Raw genomic sequence first — 12,184 nt, 5'->3', positions numbered from 1 at the left:
ACTTCCTCCGACAAGTAAATTCTCCAACTTTGAGAGTGCATATATCTAAACACTTTAACGTTTGATTTCAATTGGCAACTAAGTAAACACTCCATCTTGTTCGGCCTAGTGTGTCTAGTGAACAGTCAATGTTGATGTGGCGTAATTTTTTTGGAGGTGTGTATCTAATCATTTTGTAATTTAGAGTGCTCAGCTTATAACATAGTTAAGACGAGTGGAAATGTTTAGATATGCATACTCAAAGTTGAAGTGATTATTACTTGTTAAGGGTCTAAACATACTATGTGAAATATTGAAAATAAACATATCGAGAGTATTATTTTCAAAAATAAATCTTACATTGTATGAATTTAAATTAATCGAATCTCACTACAAATATCAGACATACTCACGCGAAAGATCCAAAAAAGGTATATGTAAGGAACTAGTACATTTTAGGCTACTTCTATATACAAAACTTGTATAACTAGTGCTTAGTCGACATCGTGCACTATTTACTTACATATTTCTGTGTCTTTTGCTGCTTAATTCCTATTTATGACAAAATTTATATGGTATGTTTATCTCCAATACTACTTCCATTATCATATTTGTTTGGTATTTTCAGGCCATTATTTGGTACGGATTAAAGACGTATCTAGAATTTTAAATCAAATAGTTATGTTATTGAGTAGATATATATCATTGTAGTCATAAATATATACTTTGGAGTAGATATATATATCATTGGAGTCGTAAATATATATACTTTGTAATAGTAAATCTGATTAAAAATTCATAACGAATTTACCTTTGCTCTAAGCGGGGTTACGATATCAAATTTCATAAGTAATTGATATATTTATTTATTTCGGATAATCAAATATATTTATTCAAAATAAAATAATTAGGTATTTTGTCGTCATTTGACACTATCTATTTGAAACCATTTTGAAATGGTACTCATATTATTGAACCAACCTTAAAACTCATAAAATTTGACTAATTACTCAAAAATTCATGTGGACAAAATTAAATGGCATGTCATATTTTGTTGGCTAAATTTTACTAATAGCTTAACTTTTGAATTGATATTTCCTCACATATATATACATATATTCAATCTTTATCGATAAAATATTATATATTTCTTTTAATATTTTGTAACAATAACTTACAAAAAATTTGAATTAAATCTAACGTTTTTTGATAAATATTTCAATTTACTCAAAAATTAATAAACCGTCGTATAAAGATCCTTAAAAATATATTTGACTTGTATAAATTTTTGAAAGTATCTTAGTAACGTTTTTATTATTGCCTTCTTCTTTTTTGGCTTTTTGGCCATCCAAGTCCAATTTTTGCAATTGGCCAATTAATATACGTAATCGTCAGTCAGTAACGTATACAAAATTTTACTTAATGTTCATTTTATATATATATATATATCACAGTATGTGTTTGATTTTGTGGTTGTGAAACTATAATAAGACCTTACTTTGTATCGATGTATGGCCGGGGCCTTTCGTTTAAAAATTACATTTGCAACACAATTTATTTTCTTTCATTTGTACATATATTTGTAAACCTTTTGAATCTCCTTGATTTTAACGAAGTTTACACCACAGTGACAGATAATTCCAAAATTTATTTTAAGTTATAAATTTAAAATGTCTTAAAAAATATTTTTAATACATCATATATATATATATATAGAGAGAGAGAGAGAATTTATTCAACGAAGCATGTCAAATGACACCAGGTGAAGCAAGGCGTCTCCACCACATGTATATATAGTGGTTTGATTATTCAAATAAATGTATTACTTTTCTTGTTTCTAGCTAGTTACCAAATTATTGATGGCTAGGAAGACTATAGAATTGAACCTTCTTTAACTTAACCACAAATTAAATTAGTCAATTTTGAAGTATATACTCCCAAGAAATTAAAATGAGGCTATTAGTTCATTGGTGAATATGAATAGTCAATTATTAGCCAACCATTAATTTTTTTTTTTTTTTTTGGATTATATGACATGCTAGTTGGATAATTAATGAAATAGGACAATGAGTTGCTCTTGGATTGTGTCCTCTCGTTGAAAGGTGGTCATGTTATAAGTTGTGAGTTTCTATGGTGATCACAAAGTTAAAATTATAATTATAATAATAAGATTATCATCAAATATTTATAATTATTTAAATAGATTTCTTTTATCTATAATATAAAATTTGAATAAAAGCTATTAAATTCACGTGAATCAGTAATTAGGTTATAGTAGATCCACCTTTGATATTAAATGATTTGGGGATCTTCATTCACGCGAGGGAGTTGGGATTTAATTTATGTTTCGTATTACTGTGCTTTCTTCCGTATGTTGTGTAGTTTTGTTTGTTCATTTGACACTATTTAGTTGTTGTTGTTATTTTCATTTCTATTCGTTTTTTCAAACTGCTTTAAAAGGTTTTATTTAAGCCGAAAGGGTCTATAGGAAATAACTCCTCTATCTCACAAAGTAAGGATAAAATCTATATACCCTTTATCGTCCTCATAACCTATTTTCGAGATTATATTAAATATGTTATTATTGTCGATAATTTAGAATAATTTTACACCATCTCTATTTTTATTATACCCCATTCAATGTTTATCCAAAATATTCCCCCAGGCCCCTTGCCATGCTTTGACAAAAAGCTCTTCATTGTAGTAGTCCCCTTCTTTTTAATTTATTTGTCGTATTTTAATTGGATAAGAAATTTAAAAAAAAAATAATTTTATGATTTTAAATTAAAAACATATTAAATAATGTATAAAAAAAATTTAATCTTATAATCTCAAAATATTCTTAATTATGAAAAATTGCTTAAAAAAAAGAAAGACATTTTGTTAACGAACTTAAAAAAAATAAAACAAATAAATTAAAATGACGGGATCAAATACTTATATCATAATAAGTGACATATCGTTTTGTGCATGTTACTAATTGTTTTAGAAAGTTACATGCAATTGGCTCCAAAATGACTTGATAGTGAAATTTTTATTTAAATTATATTATAGTACTATATAGAAGTCATATGTCAAGAAAATAAATTAATCACATATGGATATATATGTACCATGTTCACGATTAATTATAATTTATATGACATTTTTTTTTTAGTTGATAAAAAAAATATCATCATATGATCTTTCTTCAATTTAAAAATAATTTGACTCTAAGATTTTCTTTCGTTCTTTAATAAAATTATTTATAGTCACACAAATTATCAGAAAATATTTTAAACAACAAATTTTAAATTAAAAATGTTATTTTCTCTTTTAAATTCTACATAAAATCATGCACCTTCCAAGTTAAAAACTATTTTTAAAAAAGTATATTCTTTTTTATTAAATCTTAGATCCTTTGTCAACAAAAATGTAGCAAACACATAAAATCTTGAGTCATCATAATATTTTTTTTTATATATATAAATATATGTCGACTATCAATGCAATTATTTGAACTTGGCATTATATTCCAACTTTGAAGGTATAATTCATATCTTTTCTTCCTAATAATGGAAAAGTGTTAGGTGTAATGCGTTTTTTTTAATTTAAATTTATACGTGTATGGTAGTAGTCTCTCACTTGATATCTTTTCTATTATTTTATTTTCCATTGAAAAAGGGTAAAGTTTAAAGAAAAAGACATGCATTAAATTATAATTATATTTTAGTTTGTCACTTAAAGTCTGAAACTCGTTTTAAAAGTTTGACTAATTTGAATTTGTATTCGGAGATCCTACTTTGAGAGTAAGATATTTATTATTAAAATCTTTCATTAAAAATAAAATAATATGTATCACTCCACACAGTAATCATTGAAAAAAGAGGAATTTAAAAAAATTGAGTGATGTGTTATTGCTAGGGTGTACAAACCGAATTATTGAGTCAAACCGAATCGACAAATCAAATCAAATCGATTTGTGGTTTGATTTGATTGGTTTGGTGATTGAAAAAAAAAATGACCACTCTTGATTTGGTTTGGTATTAGTTTATCACACACATAAGTGAAAAAATGTTTATCGCTTTTTTAAATGCGGTATAGTTGTAAAAAACAAAAAAAAAACTCAAAAGAACAGACTAAAATCAAAATCGAAAAAACCAACTTTATATGGTTTGATTTGATTCTTAGATTTGATAAATCGACATAATTGATTTACATTTTTCTAAATGAAAAATCAAATCGAACCGATCTATGTACACCACTAATTATTGCTATTGAATTATTTAACATTTTGAGATCTTTGTCATGGAGGAAACATAACACTTCTAGAATCTTTTTTTTAGACAAGGTATATTTCCAATATAATACAAAAAGGGGGGAAAAATTAGTGATGGATCGGATAAAATTTTTCCTTAATAATAAAATTAAACTCCTTGTTAATTTTATTTATAATGAACTAAGAGAAATCATAAAAAAAAATTCTAATAAATTTTATATTTAGCCATATATTTTCCTTTTGCATTTTTATAGAAGCTTCTTCTATTTTTGCTTTCTTAATAACTTAGAATCCTTTGATTTAACGATAGATGGGGAATGAATTTTATAACTAATTTTTTTAAGGTATATTAATATGTCATCTCAATATAATTATGCCACCTAGCTCTCCCTTTATAATTTAATTTGTTTAAATCTTTTTAAGACACTTTGTGCTAAGTGACCTTTTAATCAAAGTTGAATCATGAAATCATATTCTTTTTTAACAAAAGTGAATGAAAGGATATAAATATTTAAATATATAATGTTACATCTATTGATGAATTCTTTCTGTTTTAATTTATTTATTACATTTTCTTACACAAAGTATTGTATGAAAATAAAGAAGAATTTTGAATACTATGGTTATAAACTAAAAATATATCAACGTATCAAAATATTATTTAATTTCTTAATTTTAAACAAAAAAATCTTTTTTAAATGGATTATAAAGAACAAATTGAAATAAAATTAGAAGTAATAGACTCTTAGTTAAACTTTAAAGTGTGTGATTAACTTATCATTTTAAAATTTTAAACTATACTTTCATTATTTGATTACGTTTTTATTATACTATTTTATGCGGACGCACGCAAAAAACCTAATTGAAATATTTCTTGATAAAAATAAATTATTAAAGAAGAAAGAAGAGAATATTTAAGTTTATATATATATATATTGTATAATTTATGTATACCACTCTTAAAATATAGTGAATTTGATTGTTCATTTATATAAAGATCCTATAAGTTTGAAATTTGTTCACTATATCCTTGAGTACAACAATTAATTTAATTCACTTGATTTAATAAATACTTGGAACAGATACATAATTAATAATTTTGTTGAAATAGTGACATTAAATCAAATGTCATATTTAATTTGTAACCAAATAAAAATAAAAAACTCTTTGTTTATTCTTCTTTTTATATTAATCTGAAATGCACCAGCCGGAAATGTATATTATACATTCTATACATGCATAATACATATTATATACATTTTATATATATTTCATATACACTGGATAAGTGTACCTTGAAGTCCATACATACATTAGCAGATTGATACAGGCAGGGGTGTATCTATGCATATATTATGAGCTTTCACTCGAATTTCCATGACAAAAGATTATATTATTTATGTACAATATTTTTTTTCTCGATAAATTTTGATAAACCCAAAATGTTTTTGTTGGTTAAATATTAAGTTTGTTTTTCTTGATACATATGAAGATTTTGATTTTTGCTTCTTATCCATAAAGTGTGAAGACTTTGGTAAGTAGTTGTATATATACTATGGATTTGTATATATGACGAGCAAGATTTGGAGAGGGAGGAGAGAGGTGAATCAACTATGTATATTGGTAAGATAATTGTATATATACATATGCATTTGTATATATGGCAAGCGAGATTGGGAGAGGGAGGAGAGAGGCGAGCGAGACAGGGCAGAGAGTGGGAGAGAGGTGAATTGTATATGTATACCTGTTAGATAATTGTATATTATGCATATGTATTTTGTATATTCTGGCGAATTATTCATTTACAAATGTGACTTATTATACAAATTCGAGGTCAGTCCATGTACATAAATGACTCAAAATCAATATTAAAAAGGATAAATAATAATTTTACAAAAAAATGACCTTTCGAATCATTACAAAGCTTAACTATTTGATAGCTTTGATCTCACTGAAAATACTAACATAGCAAAGAACGCGAATACACACTATTTTAGGCGCGTGAGTAATGCAAACTATAGCATATTTCACATGCTTAGTACCTAAAAAATATGAGAATTTAGAAGGATGACAATGATAAAAAGAAAGTATAAATTTTAGGAATCAAATAGTTTTAATATGAAATTATAATCTATTTCTATTTAATTTCATTAATTTCTAAAAAGTAAAATAAATTGGATATAAAATATGTAACTCGAATACATTAAAACTAGCCTAGATATATTATAAATCGATTACATAATATATGGCTTGGACACATTAAAACCTTTCACGAATATATTAAAAACTAGTTTGGATACATTATAAATAATTTAAAATTAAGAAAGAAATAAGGAAGTTAAGAGATTTTTAAAAATAGAAAGAAATATTAAAAATAAGAAAAAAAAATAAGACGTAAGACGTGTATTTTAATAATTTTCTTATTTTTCTCGAATAAAAACAAATAAAAAGACAAAGACTTAAGGTCTTTTTTTATTTTTTTATATTTCTGATTATTTTTTTCATAGAGAAAGTGAGAAGCCAACAAAGTTAGGTTAGTTGGCACTCTCACCAACATCTCCTTTTGATAAAGTTTGGAAAAAAAGAAAAGAGAGGCTTTTATTTGAAAAATGTGGACTTTTTTGAAATTGTACAACTAGTCTATCAAATCGCTAGCAGTATCTCTTGCTGACTCGAACTCACAATTATTAAATTTTATAAAGTTATTTGTTATTTCAGTAACTCCTTTTTATCGCCTTGATCGATTCCGAAAAGAGGTCGAAAATATAGTTCATTCAAGGCTTCATGTAGAATAGGACATTGTCAAAATTATTTTCTAAGCTATTTAATTTACACCACACATTAATAGTGTCTATTCATTCTATAACATGAACAAAAAAGAAAACAAAACATTTTAATATTGTTAATAACTCTTCTTAAATATTTTTATATAGATATTAGTTATTCTTTATCTCTCGTACCAAAAGAAGCGCGACGTGGACCAAGTTTAGAGTAAGACCTTTGCACTTTTTATGTTTTCTCAATTGAGAAATTTGTCCATTTAACATAGTGAGTGTCTACTATTATCAACACAGAAAAGGAAGAGAAATTGCTTATTGAAAATCAGGAGTCGAATTTCGAATTAGTATAAAAAATTGTTCGATACGAGGGACAGAAGACTTGAAATTTGAGATCGAAATAGAGTTTTGAAAAATATTTTTCGTACTTAAAAGTAATCAGATCAGTTCTCATCCAGAAGAGTTGAGCAAAGTTGTGGATACAAAGGTATGGGAATAACTTTGATCTATTATTATTTTACACTTTATTTTCAGTTGTGTACTTTAAACTTAGCAAACAACCATTGATATGATTTTATTTTTTTAATCATAATAAGACTTATATTAATTGATGTTCAGATCGTGAAAAATAATTTGGGGAATAAAAAGTTAATACTAAGAGGTTAGAAGTGATAACAACAACAATATGCACACCTTACTATTACTTTGTGGATGGAGATAGAAAGACTATTTCTGAAGGAATTTGAGAATACAATGTTTGTTTTGATTAAACTTTATCGTTTAAATTCATCGTTGGTAAAAATGAAAAAATCCATTTTATGTAACGACCGATTTGGTGTGATCGCATTGTTACCTTCTTTCTCATTTTGTTTTTATTTATAATCATATTTCATCCTTTATCCTACATTTTCATAATAACTCTACCCTATTAACCTACTTTTCTTGTAGGCTTATAACTCATATTATGGATGTATGACATTATATAACGACACAGAACGATACAATCTATCCAAACACTGTATTCGTTAAAATAATACAGTACGATACAATGCAATACAAAATGAAACACTATGTAATAAGTTACTCCTTTGTATTACCCTATGAAAGATGTTTCTTTTTTTCGTGTTGTTGACGTCCCTTCGAGTTAGCTAGTTAGGGGTGATCAAGAAAATAAGAGAAGAGATATTTGCACTAGGTGATTTATAAGATTGAGAAATTATGAACTTGTGGCAATTTGTCCATTTAACATACTGAGAATGTTATTCTTTTGTGCAGAAACTATTATCACACACACAAAAAGAGAAAGAAAGAAATGGCTATTGTTGCTATTAGTTCCCTTATGATCACCATACAACAATCAATGCAAGTGACTGGATGTAATTTGGAATTGTTCTACGAAAAGCTTGCATCGTTGATAGCTGTTATGGAGAAACCTAGCAGCATAACAGGCGATCTCGAGGCATTGGCAAGCTTGGAATTACAAATCGTGGAGGTTGCATATAGAGCAGAAAAGGAGATTGACTCTAAATCAATAGAAGTTGTACGCGCAAAAACAGATACTTTGCGAGGCAGAGCTTTTTGGAAACTGAGTTGTTTCTTGGAACAAGTGGTAGAAAACATAGATTCCATCATGAAGGAGTGGATGGCAATCCGGGATGGGTGCAACAACATGAAAGAGTATATGATTGTCTCAGAATCGAGCAAAAGTTTTTTGGCAAAAACTGAAATGAGACAAGGACTAACGTTTTGGAAACGAGCAGTAGGACACGTTGATTCGATGATGAACAAGTGGAGAAAGAAGCAGAGCATTTGCACCAAAAGCAAAGATGTAGAAGCACAGAATTTGACTCTTGGGAGTACATCTCGACATTCCTTGGAGCATGAGAATGTGATGGTTGGCCATGAAAATGAATTCGAGATGATGCAAGATCAACTTACTAGAGGTGCCAGTGATCTTGAAGTTGTCTCAATTGTTGGAATGGGTGGCATAGGTAAGACAACTTTGGCTAACAAAATTTACACTGACCCGTTCGTTATGTCTTGTTTTGATAAACGTGCAAAAGTCACCATCTCACAAGATTATTGTGTGAGAAATGTACTCCTACGTCTTCTTTCTTCCATAAGTGGAAAGACTCATCAAACTTATGAGGAGCAAGATGATGGGCAACTAGCAGACCAGTTGCAAAAGCTTCTAAAAGGCCCGAGGTACTTGGTAGTCATTGATGACATTTGGACTACTGGAGCTTGGGATGATATAAAACTATGTTTCCCAGACTGTAATTGTAGAAGTCGAATACTCATGACTACTCGGAATATGGAGGTGGCTGAATATGCTAGCTCAGGTAGTCCTCCTTATCAAATGCGCCTCATGAATTTTGATGAAAGTTGGAGTTTATTGTATGAAAAGGTCTTTGCGAGAGGATTTTTCCCTCATGAATTTGAACAACTTGGGAAACAAATTGCATCAAAATGCAAAGGGTTACCTCTAATGATTGTTGTTATAGCTGGACTTCTTTCCAAAATTGGTAACAGATTGGATCGATGGAGAAGTGTTGCTGAGAATGTAAGTTCAGTGATGAACACAGATCTTGATGTCCAATGCATGAGAGTATTGGCTTTGAGTTACTATCACTTGCCTCATCACCTAAGAGCGTGCTTTCTGTATTTTGCACTCTTCCCAGAGGATAAATTGATTTTTGTGAATGAACTTGTGAAATTATGGGCAGCAGAAGGTTTTCTGAAGGTAGACGAGACGAAAAGCATGGAACAAGTGGCTAAACAAAGTCTAAAAGATCTTGTAGATAGAAGTTTAGTTTTCATCCAAAGGGTGAGTAGTTTTGATGGAAAAATAAAAGCTTGTGGAATGCATGATGTGATCCGTGAACTCTGCTTGAGAGAAGCTCGAAAAATAAACTTTGTGAATGTTATAATGGACAATCAAAATCCAAGTGAACAAGCCAAACATTTTTCAACAACGAGAGTTCGGATCAGTATCCAATCAAAGCAATCGAAAACTGTTGTCAATCGGTTGTCTATGGTTCGCAATGATGATTCCTGCTCTATTGTCCTTTCTGTTGATGATCCCTCAAGCTCAAACATGATGCAAGCATTGAAGCGTTTCAAGGTACTAAGAGTCCTAGATCTTGCTTCGTCGACTTTGAATGCTTTTCCCAGTTGTATAGTTGAACTGTTTCATTTGCGATACCTAGCTCTGAGTGTTTACTCGTCCACTGATGATCGAGGTATTGACATTCCACCATCAATAGCTAGCCTTCAGTATTTGCAAACTTTAATACTCAAGTCTCCAACATCTCTTGCGTGGAAGTATTCTCGCCCTTTCATATTACCATCAGAAATTTTCAAAATGTCTCAATTGAGACACCTCTCTTTAGACTGGAATTACTTGAAGCAACATGAGTCTATAGAGAGAAGTTGGCTTCTGAGAAATTTGCAGTGTTTGTCCGGATGGAATCCTTTATCGTGTACTTCTTCGATCTTTAGACTACTTCCCAATGTAAAGAAGTTGCAGATATATGGCATTCAAGAAGGCTACATAAGAAGTAACAAGGATGAGGTCTTCCATTCTCTTTGCTACTTAGATCAGCTTAAGGAATTGGACTTTAAGATGAAAAAGACAGCTATTGTAAGACCAATGTTTCCTACACGTTTGATTCTTCCTTCTATAGGTACATTTTTGAAGAACCTTAAGAAGTTAGCTTTTAGAGGTACTCGGTTGCATTGGAAGGATTTGGAGATTCTTGGTAAGTTGCCTAAACTCAAGGCCCTCAAACTAGGATATGATGCCTGCCTTGGTACTGATTGGGAAGTAGGTGAGGAAGGGTTTCCACACTTGAAGTTCTTGCGATTGAAGCAGTTGTACTTGCATAAATGGATAGCTAGTAGTGATCACTTTCCATGCCTTGAACGACTAGTCATTAACCGTTGTTGGAGCATGTATTCGATCCCACAGGACTTTGTAGACATAACCACTCTTCAGCTGATTCATGTAAGTGACTCTGCAAAATCTGTTGGGAACTCCGCCAAGATGATTCAGCAGGAAATTGAAGACAACTATGGAAGTTCTGTTGAGGTCTGTATCAGTTAGTCCTTTCAATTAAACCTATCTTTTTAGTTGATTTACTTAAGAAGGCCTTCATTCTCATTTTGTATTTTAGTACTTTTTTGTACTTCAAAGCTTATATGAGAAGTTAGTTCTGTTCAATCAATACAAACCAGTTGTTTACAATCACTATATGAGAAGTTTTCATTTCCTTCTTGTTTATACAAACTGTCACAAGTAATGTGATCTCTAAAATTTAGAAAATAGAAATCAATGCAAAGTACTTTCTTTTAATTATTTCTTGAAACAATTAAGTTAGCTTCCATCACATTTCCAGCTTGGTCCAGTCTTATATCAACCAGCTAGAAAGTGCAGCTCTAGTTTTTGTGTTATGCTTAAGCATATCCCGTGAGATATGTCATGTAGGATGCGTGCTTCTACTTATTTAAATTTATGATAGTTTAAGTGCATATTTGCGTACATTCAAAGTTGGAGCGCATATATATCAGCTGAAGCCAAGTTAAAAGGTACATTTATATATTATGTCAAATGGGATGAGTTGGAGTATATAGTTGTCGGTTGAGACTAAATTGAGATGTCTAGATGTACACTTTCGGAGTGTTCACTTGCCAGCCAGTTGAGGCAAGTTTGAAACAAAAACATCCAGCTAGAGACTATTTCGATGCATTGAAAAGCTTGGAAGCAGAAATCACAAAGGTATCATTCATCACAGAAGATACAAATATACAATTGATTTTGAATCAAGAGAAGTTCTCTTAGCAAAAAAATCGAATTTCACCAAACATAGCTGTTTGGCAACTTCATTTCCTCTTGAAAGGCGCATTGATTTGATCATGAAGCAGTGGATGGGAATGCCAACAGCAAAGATTTGAAACCACAAAATCTGACTCTCTCTAGTACATATCAACATGTCGTGGAGCCTGAAGATACGATGGATGGCCTTGAAAAAGAGTTCTAGCTGATGCAGGCAGGATCAACTTAGAAACTGTGTCGACAAGACAACTTTGGCTAACAGAATTTACAGTGATCCATTCATTATGTCTCCCTTTGATATCCGCGCAGAAACAACTACATTGTGAGAGAAATGTA

General features: G+C 29.8%; 1 protein-coding gene across 1 annotated transcript; it reads left to right on the top strand.

Annotated features, from left to right (window-relative positions):
- Positions 1 to 6,906: 6,906 nt before the first annotated feature.
- LOC101253355 (putative late blight resistance protein homolog R1A-3) lies at positions 6,907 to 11,263 on the top strand. Its single transcript, XM_004251485.5, has 2 exons — positions 6,907 to 7,501; positions 8,290 to 11,263. The coding sequence occupies exon 2, from the start codon at positions 8,327 to 8,329 to the stop codon at positions 11,117 to 11,119; it is 2,793 nt and encodes a 930-aa protein (XP_004251533.1). The 5' UTR covers positions 6,907 to 7,501; positions 8,290 to 8,326; the 3' UTR covers positions 11,120 to 11,263.
- Positions 11,264 to 12,184: the final 921 nt, after the last annotated feature.

Source organism: Solanum lycopersicum, chromosome 12 (assembly GCF_036512215.1).
Source record: "Solanum lycopersicum chromosome 12, SLM_r2.1".
Lineage (NCBI taxonomy): Eukaryota > Viridiplantae > Streptophyta > Magnoliopsida > Solanales > Solanaceae > Solanum > Solanum lycopersicum.
This window is presented reverse-complemented; position numbering and strand designations above follow the sequence as displayed.